General features: G+C 46.6%; 2 protein-coding genes across 7 annotated transcripts in view; one reads left to right on the plus strand and one right to left on the minus strand.

Annotated features, from left to right (window-relative positions):
- Positions 1-27,874, plus strand: part of LOC147622844 (MLO-like protein 9) — a 55,808-nt gene that overhangs the window by 20,734 nt on the left and 7,200 nt on the right. For 4 of the 6 annotated variants that reach the window (XM_086822485.1, XM_086822489.1, XM_086822490.1 and 1 more), the window contains exons 8-9: positions 1,047-1,135; positions 1,231-1,284. The exons of 1 other annotated variant lie outside the window; for it this stretch is intronic. In XM_086822485.1, the coding sequence (XP_086678611.1) occupies positions 1,047-1,135; positions 1,231-1,284 (143 nt within the window). The remainder of the gene's footprint in view (positions 1-1,046; positions 1,136-1,230; positions 1,285-27,874) is intronic. One more of the 6 variants, XM_086822486.1, reaches the window with a different exon arrangement.
- On the minus strand, positions 14,292-15,362 carry LOC147622845 (uncharacterized). Its single transcript, XM_086822709.1, has one exon. It carries the CDS (start codon positions 15,331-15,333, stop codon positions 14,602-14,604), a length of 732 nt encoding a protein of 243 aa, XP_086678835.1. The 5' UTR covers positions 15,334-15,362; the 3' UTR covers positions 14,292-14,601.

Consider the following 27,874-nt stretch of genomic DNA (forward strand, 5'->3'; position numbering starts at 1 on the left):
GGAGTGGCAGGTTTCTCAGCTACAGTTTGCTTCACAGGGAGGGGTCCCAAAGAGTACCTTCTAATTATTCCAAAGCTTGGCCAGTACCCTTGGACATGTGATAGAGTCCAGACCCTCAAGGGCTTCCATTGTCACCCTCACCCAAGCTGCAGACCTTCCGACGCTTTGCACTCTCCTGACCTTGTCAGTCTGATGGCTAATTTGGAACTGTTGAGACGAAAATTTATATGCTATTAGAAGCTAGGAACTAAACTCACAATGATGACTGATGAATTGTGTAGAGAGGGGGTTGGCCATGTATCTATATGGGCCTGTATACGTAGGACTACCATGACATGACTGCGTAAGTCTAAAGTCAAAGTCAGTGCCGCCGTCCGCGATGTGGACTCAGCCCATGAAGAACTACATCCCACCCCCTACGGTCATCTCGCCTCATCTTGGGCCTGTTGGAGCCCCACAATGTCAAGACAGTGTGTCCAAGAGTAAAGTCTACATACTCCATGTGTGGACCGTTATGGGATAACCATCACCTCAAGCATGTAGCTTATTTGGCTGTGTTGCCAAATTTTTTCCAAGCCATCTCTAAACCATCTTGCCTCTTATGCCACTATCTCGCGTGAACACAGGGATGTCGGGTGCCCGAGCTGCTCAACCATGGCTACTCCTCATAATGGGGGACCGTGCAAACATGAGCTAGACGGTGCCTAGACAATGTAATATGAGGGTGGAGCATTGATATCCAACAAAGATGTGGTGGCTTACAATCGAATTCCCATTGACATTAAAACTTGACTTTACCTTTCATACTTAAAAAACATAATGAGAACTCATATTTTTATATATTTTATGCTTTGCAGAAAAGGGGAATTCCAACATATAGCTTTGTTTCCCTTTCAAATTTTCAAACTGATGTGAAAATCATGTAGGCTGTCCTTGATTCCCCTCATCCCCCAAAAAGAAGAGGAAATGTCCTTGAATTCTTGAATTTTATGCGTCTTGATATGATCCTGTGTAATGCTGATGTTTGTGTTTTGAACATGATCTAGAACCATATGCCGGGAAATACTGCTTTTGATTTCCACAAATATATTCTAAGGTCATTGCAAGATGACTTCAAATACGTTGTTGGCATCAGGTTTGTACCACACCATATCCCAACTTTTTTTTCAGGACTACTGGCTTCAATATGAGTGCTCTTCTGTATTGAAAACATGTTTGCTAATATCATAGGTACAAGCAAGCAGAGAAGATTACTACTACAATTAAATTTTCCACTAATCATAGGTAAAAGTAGACCCTTAAATGAGCCATACGTCTATTTGAATACCTCATACTCTATTCTAAACAAACATTGGTAAATGCAAGAGGTACATCAACTCTCAGCTCATCAGTGTGAGCAAATCCAAAGATCACCTATGGCCGCACCTCTGTCATGAAAATTAACCTGCCTATGCAACTTGGTCATATGGCTCTTCAAATGCCTATCAGTGACGTCTATGGACTTCTGCATCAAAAGAAACCTATATACACAGTTGCTAGGCATGCACCTGCATTCAGGCAAGGAGCATATGAGGATGGTTGCACGTTCCATCTATACATCCATATCCTATGGTAGAGACTGTTATTGTGCCAAACCCTTTTCCGGGAGTAGTGTTTTGTGTTAAAGAAGAACTAAGAATGGAAGTTATAGAAGCAACAATGTAGTTGAAAGCTCTCTCTTTACATGAGAACACTTAAAGGCATAGTTGCATCAACAGCAACGGTTGGCCTCTAGAAACGGCAACGGCTCAAAACTAGGAAATGGGAACGGAACAGCACGGAAATGGTGGAATGGAAGTTATAGAAGCAACAATGTAGTTGAAAGCTCTCTCTTTACATGAGAACACTTAAAGGCATAGTTGCATCAACAGCAACGGTTGGCCTCTAGAAACGGCAACGGCTCAAAACTAGGAAATGGGAACGGAACGGCACGGAAATGGTGGATGTATGATACATAATGTAAAAATAATGAGAAATTTAATAACTTTGGAAAAGTTTGAGGAGTACATCATAATTTGAAAATGCAACTAGTAGTAAGCATTACGCAAATTATGCCAAATTTATTGTCCAATCACCCTACATACTTGTAGGAGAGGGGTGCCACATGCCACAAGGAAATTGTAGAAATCACTAAGCAAGCACCAAATGAGACAAATCAATTAGTGATATTTTGATTGGAGATTAGGAAATGGAGGAACTAAAACAGAAACAACTCTCAGGGAACGGAGCTCCGTGTTCTCGAACTAGGAAACGGCCCTTTCCTGTTACTATGCTTAAAGGTCACCTCCTTGTTGAGGGCTAAAGCAAGAGAATCTTAAGAAAGTGATCGCAGGTTAACTCATTTGGCCTTTCGACCCTTCAGGTCGGGTTGATCATAAATATACTTCAACGAGTGGTAATCCGTCCAGACAACAAATCAAGACCTATACAAATAGTGTCTCCATATTTTCATTGCATGGATAACAGCTAGAAACTCCTTTTCCGGGGTAGAATACTTCATCTGTGCATCTGAAATCTTTTTGCTCTCAAAGGCTACGGGTCTCCCATCAAGGTAGCACCTATTGCATAATCACTGGCATCCGTTTCTCTTGGGAAGGATAGAAGAAACAAAGTAGATAAGCAAGTCAGTAATATTATTGACTACAATAGAGCCTTTGTGGGAGCACAGAATTGGAAGAATAAGAAGAAGATTCAGTGCAGATACTACAAAAGGATGGGGCACATGGAGTCCAATTGCTTAAAGAAGTTGGAAAAAGAGCAAGAAAAGTATCATGCTAATCTCATAGTTGATGATGATGATGTGTCAATTGAAGATGAAGAAATAACTTCTTTAACAGTCCAAGTGTCTCTCAATGAGGAAGACTATGACTGGGCATTCTAGCTACTTCTACGTGTGTGAGAGTCGATAAGGGTTTTTTGCCTTGGGTAGTCCCCCTAAAATCTAACTATACTTATGTCTATGTGTGTGTGCCTTCAGCTATAAAAGGCTTTGTGTTATCCTTATCCTAGTTAGGATCCAGGGGGTGACTAAAAGTGCTGGCTTTGCTACCTCGATTGCATTATTATGTGATTGGTGGAGGGCTATCATGAGGCATGATGAGTTGGCTCCGACATAGCATATGATGGGGTTAGAAGGAAGTGTCTTTCTTTTGTGTTGGGTCTCATCTCCTTGGCTCCAAAGGGGTGATTGTTGGATATTCAGAGTCTGTGTGTGAACAACCCCCTAAAAGGGTTGTGTATGTGTAAACTTATTCATGTGTATGTGTGTATGAACACCTGCTTAGGCCCTTATATCTGGATAAGATAATTGTATTGTGACATGTGTCATGTGTGTGTTTGTGAGTGTGATTTGTTTGGGTCAAGATATAAGGTTGTAAACATAAAAAAAGGCATTGTACTTGGTGATTTACATATCAATCAAATCATTAATTATTGAATCAGGCTATCCTTCTTTCTCTTCACAACTCGTCGTCTCTATCTCTCTCTCACAAAGTGCCAAACAATGAAAGAGAACTGAAGTTCACAAATACAGGGGGTGCACAGGAACTGAAGAAAGATCGTATACACCAAAAGGTGGTTACAAAGCTGGAGTAGGCAGCATGAGGCACATCATAGGTGCAGCCTATATCCCAGAATATGTAGAAAAATGAGATGATACAATTGGGGGAAAAGCCCATGCTTATATAGCACCTAGAGAGCCCAGTCGGCTAGCATAAAGCAGGCCGATTGGGGCATAATGTGGAATATGCCAAAAAAGGTGCCAAAAAATGCGGAAAAAATCCAAAAAAATATGGGAAAATTTCCCAGGTTGAGAGAGGTCCTCCGGAGGCACAAGAACAGCGGGGAAGCACCCAGAACAGTGGAAATGACCCCTCGAATACCTCCTCTTCAGCTCCATTGAACATGATCGATACTGGCATGTGGAAGTAAGTGATCCAAAGTTGGTCTAGAAAGCGCCTTGGTGAAGATGTCCGCCACATTGTCCCTGGTAGGATAGTACTTCAGTGTCAAGGTACCGAGCACCAAGTAGTCACGAACCAGATGATAATGAACGGCAATGTGCTTAGACTTCGAATGGAAGACCGGATTTTGTGCAAGAGCCATGGCACTCTGGCTGTCAGAGAGTAGACAATGGTAGGCATGAGAGGAGGGACATGAAGATGATCAAGCAACCGATGAAGCCAAAGAAGCTCTTTGACTGTTTCAAAGTAAGTACAATACTCTGCTTTTGTTGAAGAACCGGCAACTGTAGGCTGCTTCTTCGTTTGCCAAGAAATAAGTCCGGTACCAAGTAAGTAACAATAGCCCATAGTAGACCTCCGGGTATCTGGATCACCTGCCGAGCCAGAATCTGAATATCCAACCAAATCACGACTAGCTATGTGGTGCTGAAAGATACTGACTTAGGACACTAATGCTGTAAGCAAGATCAGGCCTAGTAATGGTGAGATGAATAAGCGAGCCGACAAGATCTCTATACTAAGTAGGATCATGATAGGGTGGAGAGTCATCATTTTTACTCAACTTCTGATTTGGGTCCATAGGGCAAGATAATGAGCGACAGTCCTTCATACCAAACCTCTCCAAAATCTGAGAAGCGTACTTTTGTTGAGAAAGAAATATCCCCTGTGGGCATTGCCAAGCCTCCATTCCAAGAAAGTAGTGAAGTAGACCAAGATTAGTCATCTCAAAGGTACGACTCAGAAGATCCCTAATCGTAGCAGTGTGGTTGGGGTCGGATCCAGTGAGAATAAGATCATCAATGTACAAAATGATAATCACAATGTGATCCTCCTCTATCAAAACATAAAGGTTACTGTGACTCGAAGGAATGAGAGAGAAAGAAAGCATCAATCTTTTGGTACCACGCCTTTAAGGCCATAAAGAGCTTTCCGCAGAAGATAAACATGGTCCTCGCCGAAGCCATCACGGATGAAGCCAAGGGGTTGTTCAACATATATTTCCTCGTGAAGGTCCCCGTTGAGAAAGGCGGACTTGACATCCATCTAAAAGATGGGCCAAGAGAAGTGAGCAGCAATGGCAAGAACAGTGCGAATAGTGGTATACCAGGCGGTTGGAGCAAAAGTCTCCGAGAAGTCCTTGCCTTCCTTCTGGGCATAGCCCTTGGTCACTAAGCGGGTTTTATATTGGTCAAGTGAACCATCGGAAGGAAACTTCACTTTATATTTGTTGAGTGAACCATCAGAAAGAAACTTCACTTTATAAGTCTATTTGACGCCAATAACCTTCCTATGAGAAGGGCAGGGAACAAGTTGCCATGTGTGATTTCTGTTAATGGCATTCATTTCCGCCTCCATCGCAAGCCGCCACTTAGGAATTTGTAAGGCCTCCTTTGGTGTAGAAGGCTCCGCATGATGCATCGAGGAAGTCATCAATGCAAAATTAACCGTAAGCATGGCAACACTCTAAGGTTGTAATCTAGCAGATCTCCTCAATCCGGATGGATCAATCCCAGACCGATAAATGGTCGGAGAAGGATTTGAGAACCCCGCAATGTAGAGTGAAGCCACCGCAGAGGGAGAGAGGTACTTGGCGGAGGCAGAGGAGAAGTAAGAACCTGGTGAGGGTGGAACCAAGGAAGGAGTTGATGAAGTTGCTAGTGATTCCGGGGAGCTAGAAGTCTTCAGAGTTTTATCAAAGGGCATGTCCCGAGATAATATAACTTTCTCCTTGTTGGGATCCCAAAGCTAGAAGGCTTTGGAGTGTTTGCTGTAGCCAGATGAAGATCATTTTGGTGGATTTGGGGTCAAACCTCATCCGATGAGAATCGGGAACATGAACATGAGCATCACATCCAAAGACATGGAAATGAGAAATTGATGGCTTTCTCCCAGAATATGCCTCCTCTCGAGTCTTCCCATCGACCGCCTTTGTGGGGGAACGGTTGATAACTGCTTCAACCCAAAACTTTTGAGGAAGTTGAGAATGAGAAAGAAGAGATCGAGCCATCTCAACCACTGTCCTGTTCTTCCGTTCTACTACCCCGTTCTAATGAGGAGTGTGGGGAGTAGAAAACTGTCTCTGTATGCCGTGGGAAGTACAAAAGTCAGTGAATGCTCGAGAAGTAAACTCACCACCATTGTCAGAGCGCACTTTGAGGACTTTGAGGCTAGTGTCAGCCTCCACCATAGCAACCCATTCTTTGAACTTTGTAAATGACTGAGATTTCTTGGACAGGAAAAAGACCCAGCTCTTCCTGGAAAAATCATCCACCAATAAGAACAAATATCTGGCTCCTCCAGGTGTGACCGTAGTCATAGGTCTGCTCAAATCCATATGGACAAGTTGAAGAGCTGTGGAAACCTTGAAAGAGGCCTCTTGTGGAAATGAATCCCGATGTTGCTTGCCTTGAAGACAAGTTGAGGAGATGGCAGACATCTGAGGTAGTCAAGGCAAGCCTTCCACCATTTGGCAGGAAACAAGCAGCTCCAGTCAAGAGAAGGGAAGATGCCCATAACGGGCATGCCAAAGAGTAGTATCCTCCTCTATGAGAAGAGCCTGATAAGAGGCTAGAAGTTGGAATAGATGAGAGTGATCAAGATTGGGTTCCTCCTGAAAACTGGTGATCTTGTAAAGACCACCCTCTTGTATGCCCCGAACGATAATCCCGTGAGAATCTCTGTGTGAATGATCTTCAAAACGTGATCATCGAAGTATAAGCCGTAGCCTTTCTGGGCTATCTTGGAAAGTAAGTTTTTGGAAAACTTTGGAACATAAAGAACATTCTCCAGGTAGTGGGGCCTCCCTGAGGCAGTGACTAGAGGAATATTACCCAGAATCAGTGTATCAATAGGTTGATTGTTTGCAAGTTGGACCTGCATAGAGACAGAGTGAGAATCCTCCAAGATATCCTTCTTGTGAGTCATGTGAGAAGTAGCCTCGGAATCCACAATCCAGTCCTCAAGAGAGGTAGTAGTCCACGCCTCAATGGATGAGGTGCACTCTTCGACTAGAACAAAGGCCACATCTTTGTCTTTGGGTTTGGATTCTTTGTTGTCGGAGTCCTGTTTTGACTTTTTTTCCTCGTCTCTCTTCTTCTTGAAGCAATCGGGCTGCAGATGACAAGCCTTGCCACAATAGTGGCATTTCCTGTCTGTAGATTTGCCCTTTTCTTTTCCTTTATCTTTATCCTTGGAGCCTGTAGTAGACTCCTCTTTGGATTTGCCGCCGTTCTTATTACCTCCTTTGGGCTGCCACTTGGGATTCCCTTTGGCTGAAAAAGCTGACTCAGTAGGAGAACTTACAAGAGTCAGAGATCTTCATGAGATCAAGCCTATCATGAAGCATGCCAATCACCGCACCCACTAGGGGAAGAATAGGGCGAAAGGCAATGATATTCATAAAGGATTGATAAGATGGAGGAAGTTTGCCCGGTAACTCATCATCAGGAATTCGGACACCCAAGGTGGTTTGTTGTTGACGGATCTTCTTGAGTTCTTGCACTTTGGCCTTGACATCATCCATCTCAAAAATCTTCAGCTCGTTGAGTTGGGCTTTGAGATGAAGTTTGCGGTTGAAGGTATTTCTCTGAAAACGGGCTGCAAGTGCATCCCATAGTTCGTGAGAGGTTTGGGTAGCTTTATCCATATCGGAAAATTCTGAGAGATATGGTTGGTTCAAGTTGTAGGAGATGAGTGAGTGAGCCCGAAGATCCATGCTGGTTCAAGAATTCACAATCTGTGGTGAAGTTGCGGGGTCGGGGCTTTGGAGTAGAAGCATCGACGAACCGCCAAAGATCAAGACCCACCAGAAGGTTAAGGATGGCATCCTTCCACTGGGGATAATTGGAGCCATTAAATTTGGAGTCTTTCTCCAACTTGGGAATGGTGAAAGTATTTGAAGCCATCCTTTCCGTGAAAACTCCTCTAAAGCGTAAGAAAACGCAAAGAAGGCAGGTTTGAGAGAGATGGTTCAGAAGCAAGAGGGTGGGTGGGAAAAGGTAGAAGAGGCTGTTAATTCAGCAAAAATATGCTTGTAGATGAGAACACAGCCAAAAACCAACCACCACTAGCCAAAGCATAATCTAAGGTGAAAGTAGAGGGGTGAAGACGGTGTTATAAAACTGAAACAACACGGGTAACCTCTATAGCATATTGCCTTTCTTGTAGTCAGGTTTTTACAAAATTTTAAACACCCACTGCTTGAGTTCACTAGAACCCAATTGGTTTTGGGATACACTACACATACAATACTATGGTGCTGAGTGAAATAAAAGGACAATCTTATTATATAGATGAATTATGGCTGGATTATTACAATGGGAAATATTCAGAAAATATCTTTCTCTTTACAGAGCTCTATGTGGTATACATCCTCGGGTAAGTGGGACTCAACTTGGGTGATTTGTAATGAATCGGGTACATGCAACAAAATGAACCATTCATAATCAGTATGAAAAGATAGTACTACTGAGAATGGAAACCCAAGGCATACAACTTGTGTAATCTCAAGACCTAATACCAAAGACAGAATCATTTCTGGTTATAGCACCTCCTGGTCAAATGATTTAGTGGGGACACAATTACTTTCAATATGTACTCACTGCAGCTCCTCTATGGTTTAGTTCTTCAAGATGTATGAATGTCTCTCAAATATGAGAGAGAGACCTTCATAACCACATCAAACACAAGCTTAAGATATGTAAACCTTCTTTCATAGCTGCCTTGAGATCTAAGATGATCTCAACCTTCACAAGTAGCATGATGATATAAGGGCACCTTAGAGAAACATTAAAAAACTTAAGCACTCCTTCCACTCTTCTTGTACAGAACCCGTCACCCTCTTGCAAAAATTCGGCTTCACCACCACTAATTAGTCATCAAGACAACAGTGAATCAGGTTCACAACATGGACTAATAAGCCAATCACCAAGACAACAAGGAAACCCAAAAGCGGCCGTGTATTCTTGTAGTCCGTCAGCCCCACACAGGCATCAACAAGACACCAAAACAACCAAAAACCAGAGATGACCGTTCTGTTGCAGAGAGTCGGCTCCATACGGCTAACTAGCCATCAACAAGAACAATAATAGAAACTAGAAACGGCCGGGTTTCTCCTTGTGCAGTCGGCTTCACCGGCTAACAAACCATTCACCAAGATCGAGACTAGAAAACGGCCAGTCTTCTACATGCAATTGGCTTCAGCAGCACAGGCTAAGTAGCCTTCAAAATATAAAAAAAGAAACCAGAAACGGGCGTCTCTCTTTTGCGCCTTGCTCTTCGCCCTGTACTCATAGGTTTTCATAGCCTTGTGTCTATCCCACATCGTTCATCTTCCACCACGGCTTTCCTCACTAGTTTCATGCATGCTTTCCCAGCTTTGTCGCTTGTAGTTGTGGTGCACCACTATACCTTCTTCTTTCCAATTGTCCCATGCAACCAAAAACGGCCGCCAGAAATGATGGTAGCCAATTGCTCTTTCTCCTTCACCATCCTTTTCATCCTTTAGCGCACAATCGTCCTTTTTCCTCTCACTCGATTGTTGATGGGCAGACCCTTGCTTACCACCTTTAAGTATTTGTTTTGTTTAAAAATTTAAAATCCAAGCTTGTGTCCAAAGGTTAAGTTTCTTTTCAAAGCTTTTGAAGATCATAAGTGTTCACACCCATTTCTTTTGTCCATGCTTCCAATAGATGTAGAGGGAGATGGGCCCCCAATAGTCCAATTGATGTGAACGCCTTGCTCAGTGGAAACCCTACGTGATACTATCTGCCAATATATGAGTCATCCATCCTTATTAGCATATCACCATCATCATTTGTGTGCAATTGAACCTTCCCCAATATACATGGGTCAAGAAAAAATATCATTCTGTTCTCTTATTCCGCTAACAATGCAATCACATCAGGTATATATACAAGAATGATGATCACACAACTAAAGAATGCATCCCAGCTAAAATCTTACATCAACTGTTTTGCCTAACATAAAAGAACATAGTTTTGTCTATACTGTAAGTCTCCCTACATTCCATCCTAGTATTATTTTGTGCACTCTCAGGGTTCACAAAAACCACTTAACATATTTTGCCCACCCCTAAGTCTGCGGACATTCATGTCCTGCAAATAGCTAATGTCTCCACCTAATTTTTCACCCTACTTGCATAATAAACCGGTCTCATATACCTGGATTCATTCCCTTGTTGCAACAGAATAGCTCCTATTGCATCTAGTCCAATAGAAGGATTCACATAAAATAGCTTGTCGAACTCAGGAGCCTTTATGTTTGAAATTTCTCCCAATACTTCTTTGACCTTGCCAAACACTTCTTAACATTCCTTATCCCACTGAAGAGGATCCTTTTTAACTGCTTGCTGAAGTGGATATAGCACCTGAGATAACAAAGGAATAAACCTTGACATATATTTTACTTTTTGAATGAAAGTATGTAATTGCTTGGTAGAAGTAGGAGAAGATAATAAGATGAGAGACTTGACCTTATCTAGATCTGGTTCTATCCCATTTTGAGACACCATATGCCCGAGAGGCTTGATTCTTGGTTGTCCAATAAAGCACATTTTTGGATTAAGCTGTCCACCCCTTGAATCATACCTATTGAATACTTGCTCCAACTTATTGCAATGTTCATGCCTTGAACTAAAAATACAAATGTCATCCAAAAAAACTTTAACAAAATGATCTAAGAATGGTGCCAGTACTTCATCCGACATTTGTTTGGTACCAGGAAGGAGCATTTGTTAAACTAATGGCATAACCCTGTAATGAAAACATCCCCAGGGTGTAATGAAGGTTGTCTTCTCTTGATCTTCAAGTGCAATGGCTATCTGGAAATACCCAAAATATCCATCACAAATACTATATCTCTCATGCCCTGCAACTTTATCCAAAATATCATCAAGAAAAGGCAAAGGATAATGATTCCTTTTTGTAGCTAAATTCAATGGTTTGTAATTCACACACACTCACCACCTTTCATCCTTTTTTGGTTTGATTACAGGATTGCCCTAGACTGAATTTTTTAACTTGGTAAATAAAACCAGCTTTCAGAACTTTATGTACCTCTTTCTTAAGTACTTGCATCCGTTCTTGTCCCAATCTTCTTTTTTTTTTTTTTCCGAGAAAAGATCCTTTCATTAGTTATATAATAAAAAACGCTCGTAGGGCTACAACAGATCTCTCCTGCTCATAAGAGAAACAGAGTAGTGAATACAGCATGGCAGCCCAGGAGACTCTCCCTAGGTGCTGCAAAATACAAGCATCAGTACAAAGGACTGAGAGGCTAAATCGTACAATATGGGGGGGGGGAAGAGCCAAACAGGTGGCCTGTAGTGCCAACGGGGGGATCCCGTGTGTAAGGTGTAGAAGGGGCCACAACGCCAAGTGGTGTGAAAGGCCTGGCGCTGCAAGATGGCCTCATCCGAGTCTCCCCGGATGCGGTCGTACTGTCCTCGCAGGGTGTGGATCAACTCCTGCCAAATCCCCCGTACAGTCTCTGCTGGTGGCTCCAATCTCCCCTCAAAGGCCGTAAAGCACCGGGCCCTCCAAGTGAACCAGATGGTGAGGCTGCTGAGGAGCTCCCATCGTAAATCCCGCTCCTGTGTCCAGGTGGCGGACGAGAAATCCGGTGCCGGAACGAGGCGAGGCTGGCCCCTAATAAATCTGATGGCCTAACTGCCCTGCTCCGTCTCATAGCCCATAGCAAGCCCTGACGAAGTCGACCAAGCAGCGGCACCCCACGTAAACATACCCTCTGGAGAGAGGGGAGCTAGAATACGCAGCATCCGCAGCCAGATCTGCTGCGCCTGAGGGCAATCCCAAAGGCAGTGTCTCTGTGTCTCCATAGGGTGGCCGCATCGGACGCAGGCCGCCGGAAGACCGCTGTAAACAAGCCAAGTGCCAACTGCTGAGCCCCTGTGGGCGACCAGCCACTGAAAAGTCGAGATCCTGTGGGCCTGTCGACTAGCCCAGAGCCGAGTCCAAAAATCCTCCAGGAACTCCTGTGAGAGCCCCTGTAGCCGCCAATGCCCCGCTGCCGCTGGAGAGACCGTTCTCCTCGCCGTCAAAATATGCCGCCCCAGCCGAACAGTATACTGGAAAAAGGTAATCTCTGTGGCCTCGAGGGATGCATAAGGATCGTGCCACTCGTACTCCCCGGGGTCCCACTGTAGCCGGGCCAAGGGGCGCGCTGCATATGCCCATATGCGCCAATCCGGGAGCACATCAGCAGGATCGGGGTCTATATGCCACTTCCGAGAAGCGGCGGCCACTACCCTAATCCTCTGAAAGGTGCACTCTGCAACCAAAGGCGACTCCACCTCCACTCGCTGGAGTCTGCCCTCATCCTGAATCTCATAGTAGAGGCAACTGCCATCCTCAGTGCAAGCTCTAACAGCAATCAGGATCTCCAACTGTGTAAAGGCTCCCATCCACCGTGGGGTCACTGGCTCGAGAGGCGCGAATCACTCCTCTGTGAGTGCCTCCTGAATATCATCTCTCATAATCAACCCCCCTCTGAAGTGACGCAGCCTCTCCACCTGGATCTCCTCTGGGAGACTGCAGAAGGCTTGCCAGTCTCCAAAACTACGAGCTGGGCCTGCCGCTAGAGGCCCCCAGGCTAAACGAGGCCGAGAACCCAGCATATGACCCTGCTCTGTGCGAACCCCTGGGCTCCAGATGAGCGGCTGTCTGGCCCGCTCCTCAACACAAGAAGGAGGTCGCTGAGAGAGCTCCGGTCTCAGCAGCTCCCAAGCTCTTAGGATACTCAAAGCAAATCTGTCCTCCCATCCTCTACTGAGGCCTGTCCTCCTCATCTCTATGAAGATCCAGCGAATCTCTGGTGCCCAAGTGCCCCCTGCTGCTGGGGGCACCCGAGCCTGCAGCCGCTGCAAGAGGAGCTCTTTCCAAGGCTCTGCGCCTGGAAGCAGCCCTCGAACAATAAGCTTCCCCAATAAGGCTTTGCTCTGATCGACTGGATCTATAATGCCCAAACCTCCCTGAGCCAGCGGAAGTGAAATAACTGCCCATGCAACCTTTGCCCGAGCTGGCTGACCATCCCGCCCAGACCACAGAAAGTTCCTGATCAGCCTCTGTACCTGGCTGATGCAAGAGCTCGAGAAGATCCAGCAAGACGTAATGTACCACATGGTCGCTAACAACACCTGATTTGCCACCACCACGCTCCCAGCCAAGGATAGTCGAGCTGTACTCCAATACAAAAGCTTCTTCCGAATGCTCAGAAGAAGCGGGGCAATCTGCTGCTCAGGTGACAAATCTAGGCCAATCTGGCATCCCAAATACCGCACTGCTGTGCCTGGAGGAATCCATCTAAAACCGGGGTCCGGGCTCCATGCCGGAGTGGGAGCACTACTGATCCAAAAGGCCACTGTCTTGCGCCAATTGATCAATGCTCCTGAAGCTGCACTAAAAACCTGGAGCGACTGCTCTGCCCGAAGGAGATTGGCCTCTTGGCCATGCAAAAATAAGCCCGTGTCGTCTGCAAACTCAACATCAAGCAAGTCCTCCCCCCGGCCTGGGAGCTGAAGTCCTCTCAAACCAACCTCCTCTGCCGTCAAATACATGCTCATAGCCTCCGCAAAGAAGAGAAAAAGAAAGGGGGCGAGGGGACACCCCTGACGGACTGATCTGGTCAGCTCAAAACTCGGCCTCCGTCCTCCTACAATCAACACCTGGCTGCGAGCTGTGGAATACAGAGCCGCCACCCCTCTGATCCATCCTGGCTCAAAGCCCAGGCGAAGCATAGTGCCCTCTAAGAAACCCCAATCAACTCTATCGTATGCCTTCTCAAAATCGAGAACCATCACGACCAAGTCCTCGCCAAGAAATCTAGCTCTGGCCGTCGCCTCCCAGAAAGTAAAGATGTTGTCAAGGATACTGCGCTCCTTGACAAATCCTGTCTGAATAGCATGAATCAACTCCCCCAGGAAGGGCTGGATCCTCAAACTCAAGGCCTTTACTAAGACCTTGTAGACAGTATTGAGGATCGTAATAGGCCTCCAATGCCGAATATCATCTGATTCTCCCTTCCCCTTGGGGATAAGATAAATCAAGCCCTCTGAAAAGCTCTGCGGCATCACCCCAGTGTCCAAAACATGCTGAAAGCCCCTGTGGAGGCCTGGCCCCAAAAGGTCCCAATAGCGCATAAAAAAGGCCGGCGTCAGTCCGTCCTCCCCTGGGCAACTATGTCGCGGCAGGACCCTCAAGGCCTCGGCAAGCTTAATCTCTGAAAGAGGCGCACCAAGAACTGAACGCATACGATCTGTGACCCTCCTCTGCACATGGGCCCACACAGTCTGTCTGCAAGCATCTCTGCCCTCAGTGGCTGGCTCCGCTGAAAGCAGGTCTCTATAAAATGCAGTGGCAATGGCTCTGATCTCCCCGGGCTCAGTAGCTACCGAACCATCCGGTCTACCAAGCTGGCGGACTCCTGCCCGAGCATGGCGGGGTCCAGTGATCTCAAAAAACTCACCAGTCACTCTATCACCAAGCTGCGTCCACTGAGAGGCCTGACGACGATAGTAAAACTCATGTCTCTGCTCCTCTTCTCTAACCTCCTGGCGTGCTGCCTAGCTCAGCTGGGACGCCAACCACTCACATGCCGGATGCTGCTCCTGGAGGCGCTGTAAAGAGGCAAGGTTGTGTCTCAGCCGATGCTCCCTCTCGCGAATCTCTCCCAGCCGTGTCAAAGCTGCAGCGTGCAGAAAAGAGCTAAGCTCGATGAGTCCCTGGGCACACTGGCCTGCTGCATCCTGGTCAGAGCACTGACTATCATGCCAGATCCTCTCAATGTCCTCAGCGAGACTGGGATCTGCAAGTACCCTCTCTGGGATCCTCAACTGCAAGCTGGGCTCCCGTGTCCTCTCCTCCCATGTCAGGATAACTGGCGCATGATCTGAAAATGAGGTGCCAGCGAGAATGCCGACGGAGCCCCCTCGCTCCCCTAACCAGTCGCCCACATAAAAGCGATCAATCCGTGATAGATTAGTCCCTCCCTGTCGGCGATCCGACCGAGAGAAACTAAGACTGTCCTGAGAACGGGAGAAGGCCCCATGCTGCCATGCATCAGTGATCCTCAGTGTCATGCAAAACCGGTCCCAAGCTGCAAGCTCCGTGCCGTGCACTGTAACATGACTGCCTCCCACCCTATCGGCCGGGTCCTCAAGCATGTTGAAGTCTCCCCCGACACACCAATGTGCGGCCTCTGGCAATGCATCCGTAACCTGGGTCCAGAACTCTGCTCTGGCACTAGCATGATTAGGCGCATAGACGTTGAGCATGCCCAATAGCTCATCATGCATCCTCAGAATGACATACTGTGCTCTACCAGGCACAATGATCCCTCGATCCACAATGGCCTGCCGCCATACATCTGCAATGACCATGCAAACTCCTCCTTGTCCACCCAAAGGACCAAACCCTGCAGACCAAAAGGTATCCCATCTACCAGGCATCACCGAACCATATCTCCGGATCCTGCTCTCACCCAAGTGGTGCTCCTGCATCATCAAAATATCAATGCTGCCACCAACCAGGCATCTCTGAAGCTCCTGCCTCAAGCAACCTCGATAGCGTATAAAATGTGCTCCGCCCAGGCCCTGTACATTCCATGAGATGATCCTCATGGATGACCTGCTGAGGTAGATGCTGTCTCAGCCGTGCGGCGGGCCTTCGCAAGCGGCTTGGATGGAGAGTAGTCCCCATCCGAGCGGCTGCGAATCTGTCCACCCGGTGTACTGCAAGAATCCCGGATCAGGCGCCAGTGGCTGTGGCCCATGGCTACTGCCTCTCGCTCTGACAGAGCAACCTCGTGTATACATACATATCCAGGGTCGCGTGCTAAGTCTGCCACTATACGCACGACCAAATGACGAATCCCTGAGGCATCCACACTCCCGGGATCCAAGAAAAAATGAGCCAACTCCCAGAGCCGGCCTATCACATCTGTCACCTCCAGGTCGCTCACATGATGAGAAAACTCAACTGCCTGAGTCTTCAAAGTGCTAATAGCGAGCTCTAGAGTCCACTCCCGGTCGCAAGGGCCACAGAGAGGGAACGAGAAGGCCACTGCTGAATCAAGTGCCTCCTCCCCGCGGGCCGGAGGTATCACTACATGAACTCAGATGGGAGCTGGCTCATGGGGGCCCTCTGCTCCAAAAAGCCGAGTGAAGGCGTAACCGAAAGCCTCCGATCGCTGTCTAACACCGAGGCGACTTAGCCGACTGCGGATAGATGATATCCGTGAAGCCCGGATCGGCATGGTGGGTCTCCTCTGTGGTGCTCGAGCGAGGTCGGTGCTCAGCGCCCTCCGGACTGCGGGCGAGCGCCAGGGGACTGCCAGGGTCTCCCGGGAAGGCGAGGCGGGTGGGGGAGGAGGAGGGGGGGGCGAGGGGGGCGGAGAGGGAGCCGTTGCCGAGACCGGAGCGGGCGGAGGCGAAGGTGGAAGCGAGGCAGTGGGAGGGGATGGGGGTGGGGGTGGGGGGGGTGGAGGGGGTGCTGGCATCTCCTGGTCCTCAGTCGCTGCAGGGGTCTCCTCCTGGAGGGGAGCAAAGCTGTTCCTCACGGGAACCCAGTGACGCTGAGACTGTGGCTGCTGCTGCAGCGGTCTCTGTGCGTGCTGCTGTGAGTGACTGTCTCCCTCGGCGGCGCCCCTGTCCAAGCTGCCACTCCGAGGTCTCTGTGGCCTGGGCAGGTGTCCCGGAGGCAGCCTGCCGTGCCGCATCTGCGGGCGGGCCATCAGGGGCCTGCTGCTGTGGTGAGGGTCGAGGTCTCCTGCGAGGGCAGGCCTTGGCCAGATGGCCGACCTGCCTGCATATGAAGCACTGGTTCGGGAGCCCCGAGAACTCCACTCTCTGATCAATCCATCCCCCCCCTATCCTAGGTAGCTGAATGACCTTAGGAAGGGAGGAGATGTCAGACACCAAAACTCTGACGGAGGGTAGCCCAGTTGCTCTGGCCACCACTGAAGCTGCTGTGGGGCCAGTCTCGAGTACCGAGCCCACCAATGCTCCTAGCCGAGAGAGAAGCGGAAGATACTCCCGGCGGAGTCCAGGGAAGCAAACTGTAACATGAAAAAGGCGCTCTCCCTGCTCAGCCGCTACCGGATCAAAGCCATGCTGCCAAGGTCTGAAGAAAGCCCGAGCACCCCTGATGTCAAGGGGACTCATGGCAAGGACCTTGGCCACACTCTGGGCGGTCTCGAACTCGATCTGATAATGTCCCCGGCCCAGAAGCTGTACGTCCAGGATCTTGCCCACATCTGCAAGAAGGCGGGCCTGGAGAAGATCCCGGATCTCCCCTCTGCTGGGGCGAGTGCCGACTATACGGCAGATGGTGGAATGGGCCTGAAGGCGTTCCACCTCTGCGGTGAGGCTCGCTTCCTCTTCCGGCGAAAGAGAAAGCCTGATGGGGGTGTCCTCGGGGGCGGGCGAGGGGGCTGCGGATGAGTCCCTCTGAGGCGAGGCGGGAGGAGTCTCCATCAGAGTCTGAAGCTCAGGCGTAGGCGAGGCGAAAGCGGAAATCCTGCAAGAAACGGGCTGCACACAGAGAGGCGGAAGACCGGAGAAAAAAAGAAAAGAAAAACCCCCTGGGGGGCGGAAAACAGCACGAGAGGGAAAGGGGGGTTTAAAAAAAGGGGGGGGGGGGGGGGGGAGATAGCTGCGCGAATGAGGCGGGGAGGAGAATGCTGGCGGAGGGGGGTCAGGGCGAAGCAGAGGAGAGATGGGCGCGAAGCAGGGGATGGAGCGAGAAGACGAGGAGGCGAGGAGGGAGGGGGCGAGAAGGCGAGGAGGGAGTGCAGCAGCGAGGGATGGGGCGCAGCAGCGAAGAAGGCGAAGGGGGGGAGGAGAGACGGGCGGCGGGCAGAGCAACAAGGGGGAGGGGCGCAGGAACTACAGCAGGCGGGGGGGGGGGGGGGGGGGGCGGCAAGAGCAAGCGCAATGGCGGGGGGGGGCGCTGGTGTGCAGGTCGCGCAGGCAGGGATGGGGCGTAGCTTCAGCGAGCAGCGTGGGATCGTCCTTAGAGAGAGAGAATCTTACCTTTGCTACCTGAAAGATTGTCCCAATCTTCTTAACTTTTGAAATACTGGTTTTACACCATCTTTTAGCTCAATCTTGAGTGGTTCACCTATAAATCCCCCTATCTCTTCATAAGAAGTAATAAAAAGATTAGGCAATTTGGCAAACATAGCAAGATACTCTTGTCTCTCCTTCAACGTAAGACTGGTACTCAACATCTTCTCTATTAGCTTCTGCAGTTGAGGTGTGGAAGCCTTTGGCTGCATTAGGTTCTCCATGGTTTCAAATCTTCCCTCTTTTGCTACATGCATGGCCGTGAGTTGAACTTCTTGTGGATCTTCCTCTCCAAGTATGAAAGATACCTGTCCATTTTCTTCCTCATAATCATCACTCTCCTCTTCTTCACTTTCACTTTCTGTCCCTTCCCCTTCATCACTCCCTTCTTCTTCTTCGTTCAGATCCATGTGACTTACCATGTCGAAGCTCATCCTTTTTCCAGTACCGGTGTACACAGTTATTATTCCCCTTCCCCAATTTTGAATAGCACCCACTTTCCGCAACCAGGGCCTCCTCAATATGAGAGGGTAAGCTCCCAATCCTGCTGGCATAACATGACAGTTGATTTTACAATACACATTAAAGACCTCCACATCTAAGTTAGTTACAATGCACAAACATTTCACTTTAGCATGATTTGCCAGTCTGATTCTAAAACCAGATTGAGAAGCAATCTTTAAACCAGATTGAGAAGCAATCTTTAAACCAAGTTTTTCCATACAAGATTGGGTAATTACACAAATTTGAGCTCCCCCATGAATATAAGCTTCTCCCAATCCTACACCTTGATGCCAAGCTTCAACAGATGGACATATATCAGGTAGTTCCTCTACAGACATTACTCCTTTGAGTGGCTTTGAAACAGCTTTTTTGTTGGGATTCACTGCTCGCTTCCACTCCCTCTTCAGTTTTGGGCACATACCCATCATTTGCCCAAAAGTGATATCAACTTTCCTTTGAGCCAAATCTTTTACCAAGTTATATTCCTCCTGTTCCTTCCCCAAAGGCAACCCCAAAGGCAAGTCTGTCACCTTGAAGCGTCTCCTTGGTTTCCTGGCTTTCTTCTTTGACTGTTCTGTCACTTCTTGCTTCCCTTTCTTTGAGCTAGGCTCAACCTCTCCATTGACAAAAGCTCTGGTTCTGTTTGCTACAGGCATCACTTCCGGTTCTTCTTCTAAACCAATAAGGCTCACTGCTTTACCTTTCCCTTTCTCATCAATAGTAGTACCATTGCTGGATTGAGAAACATCTTTAATCCCTACACAAAAGTCATTTGCTCTGTTGTTCAGGTCTTGGGGCAAGGGAAATACGTCTCCTCCCATGCGGTGAGGTTTATCACAGGATGTATTGTAGTGGCCCCATTCACCATAATTAATGCATTGTACACTCATTGGATATATTCCACGACCCCTTTCTCCTTGCCACGGAGCTCCAATTCCTTTGCTGCCAAATGGTCCCCTTCCTCGTCCTCTTCTTGTACCACCAACCATATTAAGACTTATGCTTTTCATTAATTCAACAACTTCATGTAATTCCTCTTTCAAGAAATCATCCCTCCCTTTTAACTAAGGAGGAGCTGGTTCTTCTTTGGCAATAGGAATGACTTCATTGATGATAGGCCTCTTTGTTGGATCTTCCTACAACCCTAATTGCCCAAGTCTCTTCACTTTCCACTCTTTTTCTCAAGCAAACCTGATAGCTTCATAAAAACGGAGAGGATTCTTCAGCTCCACTTTCAATCTAAGATCTGGATTAAGTCCGGCCACAAATCTCTCCTTCTTTATCACTTCGGGTGGAACTTCAGGATGCAAGGCAGCTCTCCAGTTGTTCCATAATTCAGGAAACCGAATCATATACTGATCTCCACCTCTTGATTGGATGCTTGCTGATAGTTATAAAGCTCTCTCCAAATCCCATTGGCATCCCTTTCCCTAGCATACTGAGATAAAGAAGCAACTTTCACTTCTTTGTATTTAGGCTCACAAGGAGGAATATGAGTACTTCGGAAATTTTGAACAAATACTTGCATCCATGTCTCAGCCTCTCCTCTAAGACAATAAGCCAAGATTTGTAGCAAAACTTCTGGAGTGTCCCTATCCTTCATTAAAGCTGTAAACTCCAACTCCTCAATAAACCCGAATGCATCTTCATTCGGTAACCCAAGAAATTTTGGAAAATCTTGAGCCATTTTTGAAGCACTTACACACACACACACTTGTCTTGAGTCCTTTTCCCAATCACCTCAATTCCCAAGAAGACTCCTCAGTAGGGGCACCAAAACAGATGTTATAAAACTGAAACAAGATGGGTAATCTCTATAGCATTGCCTTTCTTGTTGTAGTTGTGTTTTTACAAAATTTAAAACGCCTGTTGCTTGAGTTCACTGGATCCCAATTGGTTTTGGGATACAATACACATATAATACTATGGTGCTCAGTGAAAAAAAACGACAATCTTATTATATAGATAAATTATGGCTGGATTATTACAATGGGAAATATTCAGAAAATATCTTACTCATTACAGAGCTCTATGTAGTATACATTCTCGGGTAAGTGGGACTCAACTTGGGTGATTTGTAATGAATTGGGTACACGCAACAAAATGAACCATTCATAATCAGTATGAAAAGATAGTACTACTGAGAATGGAAACCAAGGCATGTAACTTGTGTAATCTCAAGACCTAATACCAAAGACAGAATCATTTCTGGTTATAGCACCTCCTGGTCAAATGATTAAGTAGTGGGGACACAATTACTTTCAATATGTGAATCTCTCAATGATGTGAGAGAGACTCACTGCAGCTCCTCTATGGTTTAGTTCTTCAAGATGTATGAATGTCTCTCAAATATGAGTGAGAGACCTTCATAACCACATCAAACACAAGCTTAAGATATGTAAACCTTCTTTCATAGCTGCCTTGAGATCTAAGATGATCTCAACCTTCACAAGTAGCATGATGATATAAGGGCACCTTAGAGAAACATTAAAAAATTTAAGCACTCCTTCCACTCTTCTTATACAGAACCCGTCACCCTCTTGCAAAAATTCGGCTTCACCACCACTAATTAGTCATCAAGACAACAGTGAATCAGGTTCACAACATGGACTAATAAGCCAATCACCAAGACAACAAGGAAACCCAAAAGCGGCCGTGTATTCTTGTAGTCCGTCAGCCCCACACAGGCATCAACAAGACACCAAAACAACCAAAAACGAGAGATGACCGTTCTGTTGCAGAGAGTCGGCTCCATACGGCTAACTAGCCATCAACAAGAACAATAATAGAAACTAGAAACGGCCGGGTTTCTCCTTGTGCAGTCGGCTTCACCGGCTAACAAACCATTCACCAAGATCGACACTAGAAAACGGCCAGTCTTCTACATGCAATTGGCTTCAGCAGCACAGGCTAGGCCTTCAAAATATAAAAAAAGAAACCAGAAACGGGCGTCTCTCTTTTGCGCCTTGCTCTTCGCCCTGTACTCATAGGTTTTCATAGCCTTGTGTTTGTCCTTCATCGTTCATCTTCCACCACGGCTTTCCTCACTAGTTTCATGCATGCTTTCCCAGCTTTGTCGCTTGTAGTTGTGGTGCACCACTATACCTTCTTCTTTCCAATTGTGCCATGCAACCAAAAACAGCCACCAGAAATGATGGTAGCCAATTGCTCTTTCTCCTTCACCATCCTTTTCATCCTTTAGCGCACAACCGTCCTTTTTCCTCTCACTTGATTGTTGATGGACCCTTGCTTACCAGCTTTAAGTATTTGTTTTGTTTAAAAATTTAAAATCCAAGCTTGTGTCCAAAGGTTAAGTTTCTTTTCAAAGCTTTTGAAGATCATAAGTGTTCACACCCATTTCTTTTGTCCATGCTTCCAATAGATGTAGAGGGAGATGGGCCCCCAATAGTGCAATTGATGTGAATGCCTTGCTCAATGGAAACCCCCCATCATACTATCTGCCAATATATGAGTCATCCATCCTTATTAGTATATCATCATCATCATTTGTGTGCAATTGAACCTTCCCCGATCTACATGGGTCAAGAAAAAATATCATCCTGTTCCCTTATTCCCCTAACAATGCAATCACATCATGCTATATATACAAGAATGATGATCACACAACTAAAGAATGCATCCCAGCTAAAATCTTACATCAATTGTTTGCCTTACATAAAAAAACATAGTTTTATATTGTAAGTCTCCCTACATTCCATCCGAGTATTATTTTGTGCACTCTTAGGGTTCACAAAAACCACTTAACAATGAGTCTCTCCCGATGTGCGATGAAGGTTGGGTGGGTGTGGCAACTAGAACATGACGTTCTAGTTAGTCTGGGGTAGGGACTTTTTGCAACTAGAGGGGGTAGCAACTATGAATGAGTGCACAGAGCGGAAGCAAATAACTGAGCAGAAAGTGCAAGAGAAAGAGAGATATGGAGCAACTATGCTGAATATACTGAAGTGATACAGTCCCAAGCAAGAGACAGAAAGTGTCTCATAAGTGAGGGAGCAAAGAAAGACTAGGCAAGATGAAAAAGTGAGAGGCCAACTCACCTATTTATAGGTAAGAGGGGCTGGTCGACTGGACATGATGTAGCTGGCCGACTGGGGAAAATACATCTAGGTTGGGAAAAATCCCAGAAAAATATATAATAAAAGGGATGGCCAGCCCACAATCAAGGGCCATGAAAAGGGACCAAAAGGGACACCAAATACGGGCAGAAACTAGGGATGAATGTGCTAACACCCCCTCTCACCAAATGCTGAACATACTCCGAGAAGCCAAAGATGAGGAGCCAAGGAAGCCTGAGAAAGCGGCTTGGTGAACAAATATGCAGCATTCTCCGCTTAAGGACTCCAAACGCAAATCTCCAGCAAGAACCCATTCACAAACATAGTGATACTGTATCTTAATGTGTTTCGTACAAGCATGAAACACAGGGTTCTTGGCGATGGCGATGCAACTCTGATTGTCACACCAAAGAAGAGTAGATCCGGTAGGAGGACAGCCAAGCTCCTCCAATAATCTCCGCAACCAAATAGCCTCACATGCAGCATAACAAACCGCACAATACTCCGCCTTTGTAGAGGAAAGCACCACAGTAGGCCGCTTTTTACTGCTCCATGAAATGGCTCCAGACCCAAGTGAAAAAACACAACCAATGGTCAAACGCCGAGTATCTGGATCTCCAACCCAATCTGAACTCAAAAAGCTGACTGTGAAACACACGTCCAATTGGGAGTAGGTCAACCAAACCAAACAACCGACAAGAACCCGATACTGTCCCTGATCAATCCCTGGAGAAGCATCAAGAAGAGAAAGCTTCTCACTAGTATCCATAGGAGAAGATCCTAGTTTGCATCCAGTCATCTGAAATTTGTCAAGAATCTCCCGTGTGTACTTCTGCTGAGAGAAGAAAATGCCCTTCGGGGTTTGCCAAATCTCAAAGCCAAGAAAATAATGCAGAAGGCCAAGATCCGTCATCTCAAACTCTGTCTGCAAAGCATCCATGACTGAACGGATCCTCATAGAATAAGAACCTGTAAAGATGAGGTCATCAACATAGACCACAATGATAACAATCAACCCCCTCTCAAGGAGGATATAAAGGTTCGAATCTGCATGAGAACGGCGCATGCCGAGCTTCTGAAAGAACTCATCAACCAAGCCTGCGGAGCCTACTTCAAACCATATAAAGTTTTCTTCAGCCGGTACACTTGATCCTATTTGCTTGGAACAACAAATCCTAGCGGCTGATCAACATAAACCTCCTATGTAAGCTCTCCATTCAGGAAAGCCGACTTGACATCCATCTAGAATACAGGCCATCTAGATGTCCTGCAAGAGCAAGAACGGTGTGAATGGTAGTCATCCGGGCCGTCGGAGCGAAGATCTCATCGAAGTCGACTCTAGGGCGCTGAGCATAACCCTTGGCAACCAACCTCGCCTTGTGCTTGTCCAAGCTACCATCAGCTCAGAACTTCGATTTGAAGATCTAGCGCACACCAATCACCTTATGCTGCAGTGGCCTAAGCACCAAAATCCAAGTGCCATTCCGTGTCATCAAATCGACTCACCCATACTTTTTTTAAATCTAATGTACATCATAAATAATGTGAACATCCCCCTTGATGTGGTAAAAGCCATATACTTCTTTAAAAATTTAAACATCTTGGATTGGTAGTTAATTATAACATTACGAGTTAGGAAGTAGCAATGTGTATGGGTGTCTTGCCCCAACCATGAGTAAAAATGTTTTGCCCCAACCATGAGTGGCAACCCAACCATCAGTAAAAATGACTATAAGAATAATTGATGTGTGTGGAAAGCAAGCATGTGCTCTTGGACTTACTAAAATCAAGTGAGCCAATTATATAGGGCATGTCTTTAACCATCAATGTGTCATTTTAGCCTCGTCCACAGAAGTGGGATCAGAAGGACCATGAATGATAGAGGACATAAGAGCAAAGTTAACAAACATGTTGCCTTCATGAATTTGTTTCCCTGAAACTTTGGAAGATCGCTTAAGAGAACTAGGCGGAGGAGCAGAAGGAAGCTCACGTAAACCCAGAATCACGAACTATCTGAAAGTACCATCCAAGCACAGATTTGCTCGAACTCGTTGGAGGAGGAGCAGAGTCATCATCATTTGACTGAGAATCCACAGCTGGAGGTGTAACAGAAGCAGAGGGAGGAGGAGGAGGAGGAGGAGGAGGAAGCAGAGAAGGAGGTGGAGGAAGAAGCTCACCACACCTCTATGAAGATGTATTAGTCTCGTCGAACACCACATCACGGCTCGCAACTACTTTGCCGGATTGCTGATCATAAAGACGATATGCCTTGGACACAATGCTGTATCCGAGAAAAGTCATGCGTTGAGACTTCGAGTCCAACTTGGAGTGATGCTCCTTAGGCACATGTACATACACCGAACAACCAAATATCTAGAAATGAACAACAGAGAGCTTCTCACCATGGAAAACCTCATATGGAGTTTTATCTAGAAGCGTAGCAGTAGGAGACCTGTTCTGAATGTAGATAGCAGTGGAAGCCGCCTCAGCCTAGAAACGTCGAGGTAATGAAGAATGCTCTGTAAGAGCACTCACTGACAAAAGGTTAAATGCCAAATCTGGAATGTACAGAACGTCAGAGAAGTACCTCTTGTCCTTGGAGGAGCGGAAGATGGGGATGGTGCCATGTCCATGCACTGGCACAGAAGAAGAATCACCCAAAGTGATCTCGCCTATCCTAGCAGTGAAGTCCTCGAACCAATCTCGATGGGGTGTCATGTGAGCAGTATCACCGCTATCCACAATCCACAATCCACGATCACGACTGAGAAGTCACAAGAGCAAGTACACGACGAGTACCTGCTAATAGAAGAATACCATCATCCTTCTTGGTCTGAGACATTGCTGTAGAGGAATAGTTCTTTGCTTCTTCATCCCACTTCTTCTTGTGACATTGGGGCGATTTATGACCCTTCTTGCCACAATAATGACACTCAATGTCTTGGTTTTTAGAAGATCTGCTTTTGTCTTTATCCTTGTCGTTATTCTTGGAGTTCTTGTCAGAACCCCCTTTCCCTTTTTTCTGTTGATTCTTCCCTTTATCTTGTGCAGCCAAAGCTCCATGAGAACCACCAGAGGTGCCAGTCCGCTCCTCAAAGTGAGACTCAATCTGCATAATGGAGGGGAGAACTTCCTCCCAAGTAACTTGAATAGGACGAGGAGAAGAAACAAGAGACTGAAAATAAGCATCAAACCTCTCTGGAAGCTTAGAGAGAAGCCGAATAGCCATATCCTCTGTAGAGATATCCTTGCCACAAACAACAAGCTCGTCCCGGAGATCTTTCATCTTCGAGATGAAAGTAGATAAAGATGGAAAGGCAGAAACGGACAAGTTCATAAAATGCTTTTCCAACGCCAATATCCGACCCGGAGACTTAATCTCGTAGATAAAGATGGAAAGGCAGAAACGGACAAGTTCATAAAATGCTTTTCCAACGCCAATATCCGACCCGGAGACTTAATCTCGTAGATATCTGCAAATGCCTTCCAAACTTCATGTGCATCATCTGCTGTACGCAGATCTGTACGCAGATGAGAGAGAATAGAATCCTAACAATTCAATGTCAGACAATTCAATATCAGAAAGGAGAAAACACGACGATCATTCGCGTGCCAAATATCAATTTGTGCCTGAGTCACACCACTGGTGGAAGCAAGGGTGGGAGGGGTGGCATTGGCAGGTGTAACAAGCCAATCCCAGAGATCCACGCCACACAAGGCTGATTTCACCTTCACCTTCCACAAAGTGTAGTTTGAACCATCCAACTTTGTAGACTCAGAGAACATATGAAGTGAAGACGGGGCAGCCATCACAAAAGCTTGGGCTCAATCTCAGAAATATGTACAATCTTGGAAGGAGTGTCCACCACAGGTACCAAGGTTGCCACCAAAGCTAGAACCACCACAAGACCCCCTCTGCAAAAGGGAATGTCCACTGGAGAGGAAAACGCAGCCAAAGAGGGGCTACAGTCCTGAAAAAACAAGCCGCCTAGTTCCAAACTCCAAGAAGGAAGAAAAACGCTGATGAGAAAATACCTTCAGGCTGTAAGCGTGAAGCCAAATTGAGGGAAAGCAATCCGCAGCAATTGTCCAGAAAACACAGCATCCAGAAGGGTGCAAATCTGAGAAAAATGCAGAGGTGAAGGGGCTGTAGATAGGGCACAATCTGGGGCAGCAGAGGGAATCGCTAAACCGGGAGCGATGATACCATGAATGAGTGCACAGAGCGGAAGCAAATAAGCACACGAGTGTGCTGAGCAGAGAGTGCAAGAGAGAGAGAGAGAGATATGGAGCAACTATGCTGAATATACTGAAGTGATAGTCCCAAGCAAGAGACGGGAAGTGTCTCATAAGGGAGGGAGCAAAAAAAAGACTAGGCAAGATGAAAAAGTGAGAGGCCAGCCCACCAATTTATAGGTAAGAGGGGCTGGCCGACTGGACATGATAAACTGACCGACTGGACATGATGTAGCTGGCCGACTGGGGGAAATACATCTAGGCTAGGAAAAATCCTAGAAAAATAAATAATAAAAGGGGTGGCCAGCCCACAATCAAGGGCCATGAAAAGGTACCAAAAGGGACACCAAATATGGGCAGAAACTGGGGATGAATGTGCTAACAAACTAAAGGCAGCTCTCCAGAAGAAAACGCAGCCCTTTGGACCTACATATGGCTTCAACCAAGAAACATGAAAGACATTGTGCATAGTCCAACTTTTTGGCAACTTTAACTTTAAAGAGACATCACTTAACTTCTGAATGATGAGAAATGGGTCGAAACTTCGGAATGAAAGCTTGGAACAACGCTTGCCCACTTACTTTAGTTGTTGCTGGATGATGCGGAGATATACCCAATCCCCTTCCTTAAAGTTGACATCTTGCCTAGATTTGTTGGCTTGCCAAGTATATGCTTCTTGAGCTTTGGCAAGGCGCTCCTTAACTGACTCAATGATTTCCGAAGATGTTTCGATTGTCTTATTGGCCTCTAGAGATGGTGATAGGGGAGCTGGCCAACTGCCCCTAGGAGCTGGCCAACAGCCCACGACCTACAAATGGAGAGAAAATAAGATAAAACCCATAACATAGGCATGGTTGTTTCTCGTACCGGTACGAACCCATTCGTACCATACGGTTCGTTCGGTACGATATTGTACGGTATCAGGTTCCCCCCCCCCCTTGAGAAAAAAATTCCAA

This window comes from Cibotium barometz, chromosome 28, assembly GCF_041138505.1.
Source record: "Cibotium barometz isolate CiBa-2024 chromosome 28, ASM4113850v1, whole genome shotgun sequence".
In the NCBI taxonomy this organism is placed as follows: domain Eukaryota; kingdom Viridiplantae; phylum Streptophyta; class Polypodiopsida; order Cyatheales; family Cibotiaceae; genus Cibotium; species Cibotium barometz.